Source organism: Lycium ferocissimum, chromosome 11 (genome assembly GCF_029784015.1).
Source record: "Lycium ferocissimum isolate CSIRO_LF1 chromosome 11, AGI_CSIRO_Lferr_CH_V1, whole genome shotgun sequence".
In the NCBI taxonomy this organism is placed as follows: Eukaryota; Viridiplantae; Streptophyta; class Magnoliopsida; order Solanales; family Solanaceae; genus Lycium; species Lycium ferocissimum.
This window is the reverse complement of record NC_081352.1, coordinates 43659203-43678597: the sequence shown is the minus strand read 5'-3', so window position 1 is coordinate 43678597 and position 19395 is coordinate 43659203. Positions and strand designations below refer to the sequence as shown.

Sequence of the window (19395 nt, the reverse complement as noted above, 5' to 3'; positions counted from 1 at the left end):
TTTAAAGATTTTGATAAGACAAGGCTAAGAACTTTTTCCCCCTTACCGGGGGGCGCCAAACCCTTCCCCCGAAAGGGGATAATCAATTAAATTTTTAAAGGGTATGAAGGTTTTTTTTTTACTTTTAGATAAAAAAAGGGGGGAAAAGGGTTTCAAAAGGCCCCAAAATTTAAAACACAATGTATTATATGATTAATAAAAATTTTTGAGAAAAGGGGTTTGGCGAATAAATGAAAGGAAGTAAGTATAGATTTTTTTCACAAATGTTCTAAAGAAGGACAACCCCTAGGGGGGTTTTTTTTTCGCCCGGGTTTCACAAGGGAACAATAAAAAAAAAAAAGGACACTCGAAGGGAAAAGGGGATTTGACGACAGGCCTCGACACCGCAGGTTAAAGGGGCGGACGGCACGACGCGGGCCCCGGGGAACGGTCAGCCACCCCCCCCCAACCCCCCTTAGGGGCCACGGCCACACGGGACCAAATGGCACCCTTGCTCCCCCGTAAAGCGCCCCCCGCCTTCGCCAAGTCTCGGGACTTTCCCCCTCTTTGCCCCGACCCCTTCATGGTTTACTTACGTGCCCCCGAAACAAAGAACAGCGAGGGTGCCAAACTCCTCTCCTATGTTATCTTGAGAAGAAAAAATTTCACACGATTTTTTACGCAAAGTGGCTAAAAAAAAACCAAAAAAAAAAGGAGAGACAAATTGTTTTATTATTTTAAATAGGTTGGCCACTAAAAATTAAAACCCTTTTTTAAAATTTTTTTGTTTGAGTTTGTCGATTTTAGCATATTTTTTTTCCCCCCGATTCATATCAATTTAGTTTTTAAATTTTTTTGTTATTTTGGGTTTTCCCCAATGTAATAATAAACCCAACAATTTGCCGCCAATTTTTCCCAAAATTTCCTTTTTAAAAAGGGTCAATTTAGGTCTTATTTTTTAAAAACAAGAGGAATTTAAAGCATTAAAGGAAAAACGTGAGGGGAAAGAAATTTTCGTCCGAAATTTTCTTTTTAAAATCCTTTTTAAATTGCTTTTCAGGACGGTTAACCGTTGGATGGTGCTGAAATTTGAACTGGGGGTTCTCGACATGTCTGCCCTTGATTTCAATGGTGGAGAATCGATTTTGTGAGGTACGTAGTTCATTTTTAGGTAGCGACAGTAGGCTGGTTTTGAGGTATTTCTCTTCTTTCTTCGGCCATTTGGTCTTCTCTTTTATGTATTATTCTCCGTTGCCGTCTTGCTTTGTTGTTATGGCCCTATAAACGTTGTTATGCTTTCTTGTTGATTATAGTGGAGCTTTTGTCACGGAGGTCCGATGGATATTCCTTCACTTCGGGGTTTACGTATAGCTTGAGGTGTTCTTCCATTCGATTTATTTTTCATTGTCTTATTTTATTATTGTATATGTTGCTTAATGTCCAATTTGGGTAAAGCTTTAGTGTTTGTTATGCTTCAATAATTGGTTCAAATAGTGTGGGAAGTTGTTTCTTTTAACTTGGTATTTCGTTGTAATTTGATTTGCTTGTTTTCTTTCAGTTTTTCCTTAACTTCCCATTTTGTTTTATATATTCCTGATTTTACAGTAACATCAAGGCACCCAAATTAGGGACGTATCCATTCTTCAAGAAAGATCCCATTTGCTGAATGGCAATGTACGTACTTGGGAGCTTAATCGAGTGTTCAAATTCATATATTTACGGATTTACCTGTAAATTACGAGCGAAATGATGTTAATTAAGTATGGTGAAATGATGCAAAGTAAAATATACTAGGATTGGATAAATATTTCTGTCCATTAATTTATGTACTAGGCAATTTAGCCTCAAGCTAAAATTACATAAATACAACACTAACTGTAACATTCAATTAGGACCCCAACAGCTCAAGTACATGACTTTCCTCAGAGACTCTTCAGATTGCTTCACTTTACTGTTAGCAGAAACCAAAGAAGAAGATTGAGAAGAGAACTTCTTGGCCTGTAGATATGACCTCAAGTTGTTCTTGGTGTGCTGATTTATGGCTTTGATGGTGTAATTCCACCTACAAAGTCCTTGATCTTTGAGTGCCTCTACCACTCCCACGCTTACTGCTGCAACCCATGCCCTGCTTGTTGAACTCATTTTCTAATTTAATCTTGATTTCTTGAAGCTCTTGGCTATGTTTATGAAGTTTAAATTTCCTTAAGAAGGCTAGTGCTTTTGTAAGGGACTTTGATGTTGTGTTGGTTGAATTCTCAGGGATTTGATGCTTCTGAATATATAGGTAAGTGACTCAAGAAAACTAGAGGCTTTTAGCTGTGAATTCTTGTGGTTTTGGAGCATGGTTTTCTAAAATTTCAGTTACTAAAGTTTCAGTTACGACTTACGAGTGTGGCTGTGGATGTACATTTCTGCCCTTGCATATATTTTTTTGAGGAAAACTTTGAGGGTGTAGTTGGTATTTCAAGTATTAATGCTTTTGATTGTACGGAGAGTCGGCTGGTTGAAGTAGTGCAGCACACAGAATTTTGGAATTACTGTTTGGATTATTATTGGAGAGTAGAATGATGATGTGTGCTGTTATGCAAAATGCCAAAATACATGAACAATAAAGATGGATGCACACGGATTGGCTTAGATTAATGAAAGCCCACTTGAGCATAAACAATGGGAAATTTTTTTGAAAATGAAACCACATAAATGTTGGAGTTACTTGCTTCAAAGTATCACGTGAAACTCACACGGTTAAAAAATTTAACTTCGTTGTATGTATATTTTTTAAACATATTCAGGCTTGATCATATTTTAACTTGAGTGATTGATCAGGTTGTTTTGGAAATTAAATTAAAGCTCAACAAACCTAGCTCATTTTATGTATTTTGATATTCTTCCATATGGCTAAATTGGCGAAAATCAAATCTAGTTTTGTTAACTATGTTTTGAGATTTGCTAAATGGCCTAGTTAGATACGTATCATATCCAAAATCATATCTATGGAGTATGATCCAATTGAATAACAATTAAGAGTTAGAGGGAGCAATCCAAAGGAGAGCACTTTGTTTCGGCTAAACGTGAGGCTGATAAAAAGGCAAGTTTTTGTTAAGGTCATGTTAAGATACTGATACAGATGTCCAAAATATGCAACAACTTTTTCCAGACGTAGTATTTTGACCCATTTTGCAATTTTACTTTTTCTTCCTATACTCTTCTTTATTTGATTTAAAACCCATCGACAGACACTCCGTCGTCCACTTCTTTCATACTGGGAAGCATCTAACCGACCCTTATTCCATTTAAACACTTCAAAAGTGGGGCCATTCTTATTCCACTCGACACTTTTTTGCATCGTTATTTTGTTAAAGAAACCAAACCAAAGGGGGCGCCACCTCACGCACATCCAATCCACCTAAAAGCCCAATTTTTAATGATCAAAACTCCACGAATTTACAATTAATTAATTTACAATTAAAATGAGCTTTTAATAATTTAACTGAACACACAATTTAAATGAGTCGTCACAATTTAATTGGCCACTTAATCCACGTACGCATTGCTGGTTTTGCCTCCGACAATCTGCAAAAAGCTAAGTTTGCTTAACAGAAATTTACCACCTCGGTTTCGTCTAAATTCAACGCGCCACTTGGCTGGCGTCGAAAATTTTACGACCATAAAAGAAGTGTTTCATTAAGCCTCACTTTCGATTTACTATACTTGGTCATTGCAGATGCTCTTCAATCCTGATTTCACATTAAGGTCACTTGTGTATTTCAAATTTTAAGACCATGTTCATTACTACTCGTCTGGAACTTAATTAGAAGTGATGTAACATATCAAATTATAGAGCATCAAGTCATCGAAGTATCAACAATATTTCATAGTCTCACATATAATTGTTTGTGTGATCTCTTGATGTAAGTAGATTTGTTGGCATTGAAGATGATGTTTGGAGTTTGGGGCTAAGGCTGAATATATAGGGCCTGAAAAAAGTGAAGAAAGATTTGTAGAAAGAGACTTTAGAGGAGCTAAAGAGTGATGAACAGTACCAGGGGTTTTTGGGCTATTGTGGGCTCTCCAGCCTATGGTTTTTTAGTTAATTGTTTTCCGTACATATTTACATTTTATCTATTTTCTTGTTATTTCTTAGAAGCAAGAAATGGACCCCTGGCACTCTTTTTTATTTGTTTAATTGCAGTATAAAGTTTAGGAGCATTGAACCTGGATGGTTCTAAGAAAATATGTCATCTCTTATTGAAATCGCACAACTGCCAAGTAAATTTTATGTACTTTGGATATTGAACCTCTACACCGATTCATTTGCAATCGAAAGAATTGCTCTGTTTAGATATTCAATTATCATGGAGATTCAAATGCTTTAACATTTTTAAAAAAGTCATTTTTTTTAACACTAATAGTCCACCACTGTGGCAGGGGGTTAAAGCAAAGATCCAAATCTGTATATTTAAAATTAAAAAGGCAAAAATTATAGAACAGGTTGATATAGTGCCTAAACTTTTCGAGTTACATCAATTGAGTTTGGAGAAGCCACCCGTTTCAACCAAGCATATCCAAGATTTTTATTCGCTGCCTTCTAAAAAAGGTTTCAAATATACACGTAATTTTTTAATTTGTTGCTCAAAGCTTAATATACGCACATAAAAAATGTAAATTTACCCTATATATACACCGTAATTTTTTTGGCCGGGCGTGTTCGTGTGAACACTGGACAACACCTGCATCCGCCCCTGGTTTCAACATCAAAAATCGGGATTCCAATACATGATACTATTCAAATTAAGTCCTGCTACTAGTGCTTTTGACGCAAAAGTTAGTCACCATCTTAAGCATATTACTAAAAGGGACATTAATTTTTAGCTAGCCTAATCCTAAAAAGGTTCTGCATTTCACCTCCCATCTTAGCCAGAGCATCTACCTCCCTGAATAAGTTCATATGCTTCAGCTTTCAAAGTTATTAGTTGTTCCGACTTGAGTGATATATTTACTTAGTAACTTTGTACTCACAAAACCTTTTTCTGTAAATGTCACTTTATCCCCTTAACCTTTAGGTTATGTTATTGTGGTATAGTTTTGCTCCACTAACTCATCATCAAATGTCGTCTGTTTTCCCTCAACTTACTGTTTAGATTAACTTGTTCCTGGTTTTACAGTAACATCAAAGCGCCAAATTAGGGACGTGTCGTTTCAAGAAAGAATCCATTTGCTGAATGGCAATTTATGTATTTGGGAGCTTAAACGAGTGTTCCATTGATATATTCACTTGCAAATCCGCCTCAAATTTGTTAAACCAATACGAACTAAATGATGTTGAGCAAAATGGCCAAGTACAAAATTCACACAGATTCATAAAGAATTGACTCTAGATATCAGAATTGCACTAATATTTCTTTCCATTAATTTATATACTATGTACTAGGCAATTTAGCCTAAAGATAAAGTTACAGTAATAACACTTATATTAACTGTTAGGATTTAATTGGGACCCCAACAGCTCAAGTACATGACTTTCCTTAAAGACTCTTCAGATTGCTTCACTTTCTCCTTCAATTCTTTGTTTGCAGAAACCAAAGAAGAAGACTGAGAAGAGAACTTCTTGGCCTGTGAATATGACCTTATATTGTTCTTGGCATGTTGATGTATTGTTTTTATGGTATAGTTCCACCTACAAAGTCCTTGATCTTTCAATGCCTCTACTACTCCCACGCTCACTGCTGCAACCCATGCCCTGCTTGTTGAACTCATTTTTTTTCTAATATGATCTTTGATTCTTGAAAAAACTTGGCTGTTTTTTATCAAGGTTTAATTTGCTTTAAGAAGGCTAGTGCTTTTGCAAAGACTTGAATATTGTGTTGGTTGAATTGAATTCCCAGGAATTTGCTGCTTCTGAATATATAGGTAAGTGGCTAAATAAAATTAGAGGCTTTTGGTTTTATTTCCTGTGGTTTTGGAGCATGGTTTTCTGAAATTTCAGTTATGAGTGTGACTGTGGATGTACATTTCTGCCCTTGCATATGACTTTTCATGAGGAAAATTTAGAGGGTGTAGTTGGTATTACAACTTGATAGTGGAAGAGAGTCGGCTAGTTAAAGGAGCATATTGAATTAGAATAGTGTTTGAATTATTGGAGACGAGTAGAACAATAACGTGTTTTGATGTGCATAATGCCAATGCCAAAATACATGAACAATATGATAGATGCACATGGATTGGGTTTAAATTAAAGAAAACCCACTAGAGCCTAAACCATGGGAGAAATCTTGAAAATGAAACCACATAAATGTTGGAGTTACTTGTTTCAAAGCACGGTTGAAAAACGTAACGTTGTTATATGTATACTCCCCCATCTCAAATTTTTTATCATTTTTTTTATTTTACATGTCCTTTAAAAAATATTAATTATAAGGGATATTTAACTAACTTTACTTTTATTGATGTTTAAGTTATAATTTCTCTTCATTAAATGTTTGTTACATTTATTTGCTAGCTCTCATTAATGAAAAAATTATTCTAAGGTAAAATGGAAAAAAAAAATTATGTCTTGAATTTCTAAAATAACAAATAATTTGAGACGAATAGAGTGTATTTAAAACTTATTCAGGCTCGATCCGACGTGGCTTGATCATATTTTAACTCGAGTAATTGATTAGGTTGTTTTGGAAATTACCAGCTTGACTCTGGCCAAAATTCCAGCTCATTTCATGTGATTAATACTTTAAAAATAAAGTTCATCCCTTTAGATAAAATGCTAAGTGAATTAGTAATTAGAATTCAAATTTCTATGTTCTTAGAGAAATATATTTATTTTCCTCAATCTTTTGTCAGTTGGGTAAGCGTATCCAAAATAGTTATTAGTCTTGACCACTTCATTCATTTGCCTTCGCGTTTTGAGTTGGATGATCAGTTTCTTTGCCATAATAATTCAAGTTACTAAATTAACGTTAGATTATATTTCTGATGATTAAAGGTGTGCTAGCTACAAATATATGATGCGAACAATTTTGATATTCTGGCAGAATTGGCAAAAATCATATCTAATTTTGTTAACTATATTTTGATATCTACTAAATCGCCTAGTTAGAGAAAATCGTAACATACTCAAAATCATATCAATGGAGTATGATCCAATTTAATGAAATTGGAGATGGAACATCCAAAGGAGAAGGCGTTGTTTCAGCTAAACGTAAGGCTGATGAAAAGGCACCTAAATTAAAAGGCAAGTTTTTTTTGTACGGTCTTCACAGAGATGCGTGCTTCACCTATATGTCCAAAAGAAACAACAATTTTTTTTTCAGACGTACGTAATATTTTGACCCATTTTCTGATTTTACTCTTTCTTCCTATAGTCTTTATTTGATTTGCTACACTTAATCGTTGGAGATGCTCTTCATCGGTTTCACACCAGGGTCATTTGTGTATTTCAGATTTTAAAACCATATTCATTATTACTTGCAAGCATGCTGGAACTTGGAAGTGATGCAACATGTCATGGGAATATCAGCCATATTTATATTTTCACATATAATTGTTCGAAAGATTTCGGAATACATTCTTATCGTTGAAATGGCATGCCATTAAGTATTTACTATTTACAATCCATAGCCTAATACATTTCTATCTCCTTCTTCAGGTCTTCAGTTTGGACCCCAACAGCTCAAGTACATAACTGTCCTCAAAGACTCTTCAGATTGTTTTGCCTTGTCGCTCCTTGCAATAAGTGAAGAAGAAGAAAGTTTCTTAGCTTGAGAGTAAGATCTGATGTTATTCTTTGTGTGTTGTGCCAAAGACCTCAATGGGTAATTCCATCTACACAATCCAACTTGATCTTTTAAGGCTTCAACTGCTCCAACACTGGCTGCTACTATCCACGCTCTCCTGCTTGAACTCATTTTGATTTTGTTGTAAACTTTTAACTCTCTTTTCTGCTTTCGTTTTGATATATGAATTGATTGTCTGATCTTTTGATTGCTAGTAGATATGATGATTTTGAATATGATGTTTGGAGTTTGGGGCTAATGCTGAATATATAGGCAGTGATGAAATGAAGCAAGGAGTTAGTGGGATGAAGACTCTAGAGAGTGAAAAACCAGTGGTTTTACCTCTACCGTGTGCTCCAAAGCCCATGGTTTTAGTGTTACTAGTTTGGCGTATTGCACGTGCATACCAAATCTGGTAATATGCAATATTATAAAATAATAATAACATTATTTATTAGAATAAAACTTTCATATGGTAACTTATTTGTCGAGGTCAAAATATTTGGATACCAGCTGAACCTATGAAAATGAATGATCAAAATTTTTATTCCGGAAGAAAAAGATGTTTTCTTAGTAGTGTTGTTTTCTACTATCGTCACCATAATAGTTTATAGTGAAACACAATCAACTCAATTGGTATCAACTTTTCTCATTTAGTTAAAATTCACTTCTTGGTTTACCATTTTGCATTGTTGTGTGTGCGTATTATTTATCTGTTAACGATAAAACTCAATGCAACAAAGTAATGTTCGGCTATGATTGAAATTTTTTGATATTTGGAAAAAAATAATTTAAATGTGAAGATGAGGAACGACGACTATGATTGAAAATGTTTCTCATTTTAAAATTTATATCTTGTCGTTAAGAAATTGTAGCCTTCTTTTATTTACTGTCGCATTCATATCAAGAACTTGTTGACAAATAAAAATAGTATTTTATAGAAGTAGTAAGGAAATTTGATCAACATATATCTTCTTTAGAATGACTAGTACTGTTGGGATCGAAATAACAGAGCGTCATGCGAAAGTTTACAATTGCAAATCTTGAACGGCGATAAATCAGACAACAACGAAAATATACTAAAAGGACATAATATTATAATATAATTTGGTCGAGTGACCTACATATCGAAAAACTAATATAAAAAACTATAAAAATTGTAGAGAGAAAATCTCCCCTTAAACAAAACTCTTTAATGACTACATTATGGATGCTATTGTTCTAGTTGTGGGAAGGAGGTCTTCAATTTATAATGTCCAAAACTTTTCCTCTAAGACAAGGAATAGTCAAATATGGAAGAGAATTATATTTTCCTTTGAAGAAAAATAAAATGATTATGGTTATACTTTGACTTTCCTTTAAGAGCAAAGTAAAACTCAAATATGATAAGAAAATCAGGGCAAAACCCTAACAAGTACCTGATTATCAATTTCATGGTGTACGCTTGCAAAATGCAGTAATTATTTGTGATGGAGAAACTTTATAAACAAATATACACATAATTATATATATATATATATATATATATATATATATATATATATATATATAATTATGTGTAGGTGATTTTTATTTATTTCATGAACAAATAACCTCACCTTGATGATCTACTTGGCTTTATAGCAATATTGACATCTATATCAAATATATCTAATATTGCAATTAATTTAATTTCTGTTTGTTTCCTATCAAATTTATTATATGATGATGTTGTTAATTGCGAACATTGATGACAAATAACTTTTCTGGGACTACCTGCTATTTCGTGTATGTATTTGTCATGATTTGCCATGTTTAATTTTTCTACATTAGATGAAACATATTATTCCATGATCCAGATAACATATACAGTGTTTTCTTGCCCTGCATAAATAAAATGATGTAACCCATTGGTAAAATTAAAAGTGTTCAAAACTCAAAAGGACAAAAAGTAATAGTTATTAGTCTTTGTAGTTTGGGTGACTTTTTGTTTAAATTAAAAAGTATCCTACTTCATATTAAAAATTGTTAAAAATAATAGTTATTACATAAATTTATGAAAATAGCGATCACTTAATTTGATGATCCAAAAACTTGAATTTGATGGAAGACTTGCTGGTGTATATCAAAATTGAATATTAAAATTTAATATCAAAATAAATACTGAATAAGAACTATAATATTGTTAAAATTCTTTCCTATTACTCTAAACTTTAAAGATAATGTATATTTTCATCAAAAGCATACAATAATACTGCAAAAGTAAACATGATGAAAATACTTTAATTTAGATAAACGTGAATATGAATTATGGATTGTCTGAAACTTTTTCCTTTTACTTTAATGCTTAAAAAATAATGTACATGGAAAAAAATATAAATAAATACTATTGCAAAAGTAAACATGAGGAAAACGTCTTAAATTTTTACACCATTTACATATCTTTTTAGATGATCTAAAATGGTAAAAGGAAATAGGATGATCCATTTATGTTTGTTTCTCTTCGAGATTGGAAAAATCCACTTTGTTTGGAGGATTTCTGTGTGCAAAATCTGAACCTTCTCAAATTCTTTTTTAATATTGATTGTTGTATTAATTAATTGGTTGTAAGTTAGTTTTTCACTTAACACCCCAAGCAACGGTTGAAAGTCATATTGAAATTAGAAATCGGTACTTTTATTGATGACTAATCTGATTACACCCGTTCGATTAAATTTGGTAATTTATTTATTAGTTAATCAGTAAGGCATTTAAGTTAGAAGGAAAAAGGTCTTTAAATTACTAAGAAAGGTATATTAGTAATTTGACTTTTAAGTTTAGGAGTTCATGTTTTTAATATAATATAGATTTTATCCTTGAGAAAAAAGGAATCATACATATATATTGGAAAAAAAGGAGACTATACACATATTTTACTAATTTATTCACTACTTCTGATATTTTAGAAGACGGTAGAGATGGCCACTAAGCCCGTTAACCGGTTTGAACCGGATCGGACCGGCAACCCGTTGGGAAATCGGCCGGTTTCCGATCAGAAAATCGGAAAAGGCCACTGGTTGCCGGTTAACCGGTGCCAAAATTGGAAAACGGAACCGGCCGATTCTATACTTAAAAAAAACCTTTTTTTGTTTTTGTTTTTTGTATTGTATATGTATATTATATTATTTCTTAGTATATTGTAGGTATATATATGTATATATTTTTGCATTGTATATGTATATGATATTATTTCTTAGTATATTGTAGGTATATATATTGTATATATATATATATATATATATATATATATATATATATATATATATATATATATATATATATATATATATATATGTATATATATATATATTAAGTTATATGCTTAAGTTATACTAGATATACCTAAAATATACTAAGAATATACTATATATATACTTATATGTATAATATATATACTTATATATATATATATATGTTATACATGTATACTATATATACTTATATACTTATATATATATATATATATGTTTAATATATATGTATACTATATATATGTATTAAGTCATATGTATTATAACTTAAGTTATTTATAACTTAACTTTTTTCTAAGTTTATAGATTCCTACTTTATAACTTAAGTATATTTATATTATAAGTATATTATTAGTATATTTTAGTTATTTTCCAAGAATATAACTTTCTATTTTTTAATTTAAGTAGATGTCTATTATAAGTATATTCTTAATATATTTTAGGTATATTCCTAACTTAATATAAGTAAAAATATGAACACAAGTAAATAGGAGAAAGCTCAATGAGCCATATATTTTATTCATTCATGGATAACATTTATTTGCAAGTTGTAGTTTTTTTAACTTACAAATAATAAATGAGTTACAAAAAAGTAGTAGAATAATAAAATCAAAAAGTGTCAATCATTCGGCTAATATCCGCCATATCATATTCGGTCAATGCGATATCTTCAAAGTCTTCCATTTGGTCTATTCCACTTGCTATCAAATCTTCAATCTCTTTCTCTTCGCCTTCCACCGCTTCTGAGTTTTGATTGCGTCGCTCCGATCCAATCCAATCGCGAATGCAAACTAGTATTTGCAAGCTAAATTCGGATAATGAATGTCTATGGTCTCCAATTTGTTGTCTTCCTTGGCTAAGTGTACTTTCCGAAGCCACGGTTGATATTTGAATCGTAAGGATATCTCGAGCCATTCTTGAAAGTATCAGATGACTCGTCTTGTATTTCTTTCACCATGCTAAGACGTCCAAATCATCTAGTTGGTTGATATCCACATTTGGCTGCATCAAATAAAGGTGATATTCATCAAAGTTTGCATTATTAGAAGGAGTTGGTTGTGAATGTAAAACTTTTAAATTCGATAAACCCTTTAAGCCCTTTTTGCTACTTTGAGAAGTAGTAGGGCGTGGAGCAATTGGTTTAGCACTTTCTTCCCAATTAGAATAATGACTAAAAAAATTTCTAAACTCGGAATCAATCGCAAGCTCGGCGTCATGTAAAGATTGTTCAACTTCCTCGTCAATTTCTAAATAGTTATAAATTTGACCAACCAATGCTCTAGTATAAGACATTTTAAAACAAGGATTTAAAAAAGAACCCAATATAAATAAAGTTGGGATGGAAAAAAAATACTTCTTAAATTTTGTTGTCATATTAAAAATAGCCGCTTGATAACCGGATTTATCTTTATACTCATATAAAACTCTAGCTACTTCCGCTAAGTAGGCTAAAATTTCGATTATCATGGGATAAAATTGTCTAGAAAAAGCAAGAGTTGCATTATAAATTTTTTGTAATAGTTCAATACATTCCTTAACATCTTCCCAATCAGTAATATTTAACCAATCATCACTATCCGTATTAAAATGATTGTGAACTTGTTGTATGGGAATCCTATAATCATATGCTTGTTGTAACATGATGTAAGTGTAGTCCACCTAGTGTCAACTTCTACTTGAATTTTCCTAGGTCTAAGGCCATTTTGCACCCAAGAATTCTTAAAATCTCTCATTTTTTGCTTATTAGCATTACAAAAAAGAAACGTAACCGCATTTCTAACTTTTTAAATAGAATCTTCAAAATAGTCAAGACTATTTATAACAATCAAGCTTAAAATGTGATAACTATATCTCACATGAAAAATATTTTAGCGGAGGGTTTAATTCCCTTTTTAAAAGACCAACCGCCTTTGTATTACTAGAAGCATTATCTAAAGCAATACAAAATATTTTTCTATAAATGTTAAAAAAATTCATAATAGTTGTCATTGAATCCGCTAAAAAATTTCCGTCACGACGACCTTTCCCTTCATCATATAAAAAAGCTATAATTCTTTTTTGCATCACCCAATTATCATCAACCCAAGGACATGTAATAGCAAAAAAATCTAACTTGTTAAGACTAAGACTCAAATCGGAGGTAAAAGAAACACTACAATTTAAAGAATTAAATACATGACGCAAATACAATCTATATTTTTTATATAAATCTATAATATCAGCTCTACAAGTACTTCTATGAATACTCTCAAATAACGGATTATAACAACGTTGAATATAAGTAACAAACCCCAAACCTGAAGGAAAGGAAAATGGTAGAGCATCAAAAGCAACCATTTTAGCTATTTATACGCGCTCTTTTTTCTTGTCATAGCTAAAATTTCTACCGGTTCGTGAGTCTATTGTTTGTTGAACACCCCCAACATTTGAATCCGTTTTCTCTCCCCAAACATAGTGAACTCGTTCCACCATCCTTACTAGTTTGTTACCTAAAAGCAAATTCTTGTTTACATAAATTACATGTAGTTGTTTGTCCTTCCTTATCCTTAGTCATAAATTTTCAAATTCTAGCGGTTGGCCTACGAGTTCTTAGCGGTTTGTCTTATATATGTGATTGGGCAGGACCTGTATCTCCTATGAGATTTTCGGGAGCTTGTGTTTCATCATCATCATCATCATCAATTTCATTAAAAGTGTCGGAATAGTGTTGTTGCATTACCTCATGATCTAAAAGTGGATTATTTCCACCAATATCAATACCTAAATTAGGTGTTTCGTTCACAAATGTTTCCTCATTAAACCCACCCCTGACAATACCACTACTACCGCCACCATGTCTCAATCTCTTCGACATTATTAAATAGAATTAATTTAAATCACAAGAAAATAAATTGCAACAAATTAAACTGCGTAAATTAAATAGCGAAAAATAAAGATAGAGTTGGAACGAAGGTACCAAATTGCCGGACTAATTTCCACTAAAGTGAAGGCGGCTATAATTGCAAATCCACCAAAGCTTTGGAGCTACTTCGGATTGTTGCAAAATTACCAATTGAAACTAGAATAAAACTTTATAATATTTAATTGAGAGAAATTTAAAGTGGCTAATTGTTGCAAAGTAGCTATAATTGAGAGAAATTGAGAGAAAGAGAAGAGTGAATTGGATTAAAATTGAAATGGGAGAGGGTTTATATAACGGTGGGGAATAAGAAAGTGTAAAAAAAAAAGTTTGAGGGTTTGGGGGCCAAAAGGGGCGTTTGGAGTCATTGTGATAAGTAATTTTAACGGGACCGTTGCCCAACGGTCCGATCATTCGACAAGATTTAAAAAAAAAAAAAAAAATTGACCGGTTAACCGATCCCAAAAAATGAAAACCGGACTGGTATTAAACACCGGGACCGCAACCGCAAACCGTGTAATACACGGTTAGGTTTGGCCGATCCATTTTATTTTTTTTTCTTTTAATTGGACTACAATGTTTAGGAGCATCGAACAGGAAGAAGTGATTTTTTAGTTCTCTACGAATTTTATTTTAATTTTATGATTTTTTTTAGAGATCTTTATTTTTTACACGTAATTTAAAAAAAAAAAAAAACACATAAGAGATTTGAAAAGATCATTTTTTGTATTCAAATTTAAAAAGGCAAGATATCTCATTTCCTCCATTAAATCTGGAGGGTCCTAAGATTTCATTGATCTCGTGTTATAATAATTGCACAACTGCCAAGTAAAATTTAAACTTAGGAGCCGTTTGGACATGGTTTGAAACCATGATTTGAAATTATATTTGGACATGCAATTTGAATTTCTTAAGTTGTATTTTTTCTTATAGACATAAAAACCCCACAAGTTGTGAAAAATATCAAAATATTCTCAGTTCTTATATAATCTTACCAAATGAGCAAGTCATAGTTCATAATAATATTAATACACTATTAGAAGGTCTTTCTAAAAAATACAACATCAATTGATCAAACTTTAGTTCAGTAAAAAAGAAATTTTAACATGAATAGTATGTAACTACTCTTTAATATAATCCTCCCACATGGTAGACATAAATTAAGGTTGATAAATGGTTGGTGGGAGTAATTGTTAAAAATATCTACTAACTTATGATTTTTTTTAAACAAAATATAAACTTATGGATTTTATATTTAAAATTTTTGAAACCATGATTTGAAACCCCAAATCATGCCTTTTTGGATGATTTGGGATTTCAAATCATGATTTGATACCGTGAGATGAAATGCATGTCCAAACATTGATTTCATCTCATGTTTTCAAACCTTGGTTTCAAATCGCTTTGAAACCATGAGGTGAAATCAACGTTTGGACATGCATTTCATCTCATGGTTTGAAATCTCAAATCATCCAAAAAGGCATGATTTGGGGTTTCAAACCATGGTTTCAAAAATTTTAAATATAAAATTTGACCCATAAGTTTATATTTATAAAAAAGAAGGACCCATAAGTTGGTAGATATTTTTAGCAATTACTCCCACCAACCATTTACTAACCTTTATTTATGTCTATCATGTGGGAGAATTATATTAAAAAGTAGTTACATTATTATTCACGTAAAAAAAAAATAATGAACTAAAGTTTGATCAATTGATGTTGTATTTTTTAGAAAGGCCTTCTAGTAGCGTATTAATTTTGTTATGAACTATAACTTGCTCATTTGATAAGATTTTATAAGAATTGAGAATATTTAATAGTTTTCACGACTTGTGGGGTTTCTATGTCTATAAAAAAAATACAACTTAAAAAATCCAAATTGAATGTCCAAGCATAATTTCAAATTATGGTTTCAAATCATGTCCAAACGGCTCCTTACTATTGAGCCTCTACTCATGTGCTGATATTCAAATTTCATGGAGATTCAGCTGCTTTAATATTTTCTTTTAGATAATCATATGCATAAGTGATTGTGATAAAGCATGGAGTATATTATTGGGAATGAATGGTTAAACAAATCTGAGGACTAGAACCGCTGGTTTCTTCATAAATCAATGGTTTCATAAGGAAACAAAATAGAGCACAAGTGGTGAAGCCTCTAGGCCTACATGCATTGTTTTTCTAATCCACAAATCAAGTACAACACAAATCATTGAAATTCAATAAGACCGTACCATAGTAAGCTCCAAATCTTTTATCCATACATATACATAACTTTTACACGCACCTCTGTCTATAAGTCAGCGTTACATACAGGTTTGGTGGCAGTAGGCATGGTACTACGCGATCACGTAGGATAATTTATTGCAGAAAAAAGTATATTCATTGGCCGCGTTGCTCGGCCCTTGTTAACTGAGATCATAGGAGTGTGGGGGGCTCTTACTTGGTTAAAGGAACGATTCGGTACAACGAGGCTTATTATGAAAACTGATAGTCTACTCGTGAAGCAAGCTCTAAAAGAAAATTTGGTGAATTACTCTTATTTTGATGCTTTAGTGTTTGATTGTAAAACTCTTCTCAAAGAGTTACAAATCGGCAAATTAGAGTTCTTCATTGTCTTCTTCGATTTGTTCTATGTCTCGGATTCGATGGAATGGAATACTATTCCTCTGTCTCTCATTACCGATGTACTCGCGTTTGACTTGATTAATACATGATGAAAAAATTGTTTAAAAAAAAAAAAAAAGGACAGTGTTACGGGCTTGATTGAGCTCACTATTTTTGGTTCAAACTTAATATTTCTCTTAAAAATTTATTAAATACATACAACTATTAATTTAAAAATTAAGAGTAAAATTCAGAATTCATAAACTTCAGTAAAATTCGGAAATTATAACGAATACGATTCAGCTTTTATATGTTTAAAGCTTCTGCCTCTGTATGTTTAGAGCTGTTGATAATTCTATGTAAATTATGTATCAAATTCCTTAATTAATACCGTTGAGTATAAATGAACATAGAAAAAGGATATCAAAAGCAGAACAATTTAAATTCTATTAATCTTTTGTGCTGGGTTACAAACATTGTTTAAAATGATTGATTAATAAATATACAATAAAAAAAAAAATTAAGTAGCAAATTTTGATGTAAGAGCAAACTTACACTAAGAGGCTACGTACCAAACCAATGAAATCAAGCCCCTCATTAGTCATTATTACATTTGTACATTTGCCTGTAAAAGGTCAAAAATTGAAAATTTAATGGCCATAGATTTTAAATATTTTTATTTTATTTAAAATTTATGAAGTTAAAACGAAGCTGTGTGTTTGGTTATACTTCTGTTAAAAAAGAAAAACATAGCACTTTATTTAAAATTTATGAAGATTCATGCATGGAGCATTTTTTCAAACTTGAAATCAACAAGTTCAATGACCGAACAATAGTTTCAAAAAATAAATTGAAAAACTATTCCGAACGAGAAAAAAGTAAATCATTCTCGTGGCCAAACAGGTCAAAAAATATACGAAACGAAGCTAAACATGGTAAATTGATGGAAAGCGTCAAAACTGCAAATTTCGCATAGTTCTCATGTTTTACAATATTGTCAAAGACTATACATGTACTAAATCTAACTGCTAATTAGGATTTGATCAATTGGGACCCCAACAGCTCAAATACATAACTTTCCTAAGAGACTCTTCAGATTTCTTCTCCTTCTCCTTCAATTCTAATTTGTTTGTGGAAACCAATGAAGAAGATTGAGGAAGCTTCTTGGCTTGTGAATATGACCGTAGATTGTTCTTGGCGTGTTGATGTACGGCTCTGATGGTGTGGTTCCACCTACAAACTCCTTGATCTTTTAGTGCCTCTACTACTCCCAAGCTCACTGCTGTAACCCTTCTTCTGCTTGTTGAACTCATTTTCAATCTTGATTCTTTAAACTTTTTAGGCTAAGTTTGTGAAGGTTTAATTTGCTTAAGAAGGCTAGTGCCTTTACAAAGACTTGGTTTTTATGTTGGTTGAATTACTTGGATGGATGATCACTATTGTTATATATAGGTAAGTGCTCAATAAAACTAGAGGCTTTGGCTGTGCTGCTTGTGGTTTTGGAACATGGTTTTCCAATTTTGGAGTGAGGTGTGCGTTTATGAATGTACGTTTCTACCCCTTTCATATACTTTTTCGCCATGTTAATTATGAAGGTGAAGTTGGCACTCCAATTATTTATTACTACTATACACTTGGAGAGTGGATGATTGATTGGAAGGAGCGCACTGATTTTTGGAGTGACATGTTCTGATGTGCATTAGGACAAAATAAATAAGCAAATAAATAAAGAAAATTTTAACAAAGATGCACACGGATTGGCGAGATTAAAGAAAAACCCACTTGCGCCCAAACCATGGGAAAGGATCTTGAAAATGAAACTACATATATTTTGGACTGACGTGCTTTCCACAAATCCCAGTGTCACACGATTGAACATGAATGTAGTTGTATGAGCATTAAAAATCTTATCTTATCCCGGAAAAATGTTACTTCCTCTGTCTATTTTTACTTGATCTGTATATTAAAATTAGTGGACTATTTCAACATGTTCAGTTTAAAAAATTAAGAAATAATTTATTATTTTATATTTATTTTATTTTTATTATTAATTATTGAGTTAAAAGTTCAAAAAATTCTTATTGAATTTTATAAATTTCTAAATATTTTAATTAATTTTTAATGGTTCAGATGACTTAATAATAATTAAAAGTGATAGAGTAAAATTATATAGATACAATTTATGGCTCGCCAAAGAATATGATAAATCTTGACAAATCAATACAAGATAAGTAAAAATGGACAAGAGAGTAATAAATTTATGTTAAATCCACAAAATTTGTCATGCTCAAGGAGGCTTAAAAATGAAATAGTGATATTTTGATCAGCTTAAAAATGAAATAGTGATATTTTGATCAAAGGAGGCTTAAAAATGAAATAGTGATATTTTGATCAGCTTAAAAATGAAATAGTGATATTTTGATCAAAGGTATCTGCTTAGCAAGCCGTGGTTCTTGCGATTATGGTCTTCACTTCGCGATTTACTTTGTTTTAGATGATAAAGCTGTTAACAAGGAATCACCGAAAGGTCAAAAGTTTTGTACAACAAGTTCTTGTTAAGAAAACATATGTGTGCTTAAAAGTTTTGACCCATTTTTGATTTTGTACTTTTTTCTTTTTCCTCCTCTGCTCGTCATTATTATTTAATGTCATCTTGATTTTACATCAAGATCAGGGCGACAATTAACAGAGATGACTTATCCTTTATGAAAGACGCTACTTCATGGATGTATTTCAGATTTTAAAACAGGCATATTCATTATTACTTGAAGTCGCAAATGCTAAGGGGTCAAATTAGATTTTGATCTGTCAGAAAAAGTTATCGGGAAAATCCCTATTTGCGTTTTTATAATTTAAAAAATTTCGAAAAATAA

General features: G+C 31.9%; 4 protein-coding genes across 4 annotated transcripts; all 4 read right to left on the bottom strand.

Moving 5' to 3' along the window:
* Positions 1–1775: 1775 nt before the first annotated feature.
* Positions 1776–2289, bottom strand: LOC132036339 (uncharacterized). Its single transcript, XM_059426662.1, has one exon. The coding sequence runs from the start codon at positions 2119–2121 to the stop codon at positions 1864–1866; it is 258 nt and encodes an 85-aa protein (XP_059282645.1). The 5' UTR covers positions 2122–2289; the 3' UTR covers positions 1776–1863.
* A 3053-nt stretch (positions 2290–5342) lies between these two features.
* On the bottom strand, positions 5343–6330 carry LOC132036914 (uncharacterized). The gene has a single exon (XM_059427329.1). It carries the CDS (start codon positions 5734–5736, stop codon positions 5467–5469), a length of 270 nt encoding a protein of 89 aa, XP_059283312.1. The 5' UTR covers positions 5737–6330; the 3' UTR covers positions 5343–5466.
* Positions 6331–7477: 1147 nt separating this feature from the next.
* On the bottom strand, positions 7478–7998 carry LOC132036916 (uncharacterized). The gene has a single exon (XM_059427331.1). The coding sequence runs from the start codon at positions 7878–7880 to the stop codon at positions 7626–7628; it is 255 nt and encodes an 84-aa protein (XP_059283314.1). The 5' UTR covers positions 7881–7998; the 3' UTR covers positions 7478–7625.
* Positions 7999–17493: 9495 nt separating this feature from the next.
* Positions 17494–18396, bottom strand: LOC132036915 (uncharacterized). Its single transcript, XM_059427330.1, has one exon. It carries the CDS (start codon positions 17833–17835, stop codon positions 17566–17568), a length of 270 nt encoding a protein of 89 aa, XP_059283313.1. The 5' UTR covers positions 17836–18396; the 3' UTR covers positions 17494–17565.
* Between the last annotated feature and the right edge of the window lie 999 nt (positions 18397–19395).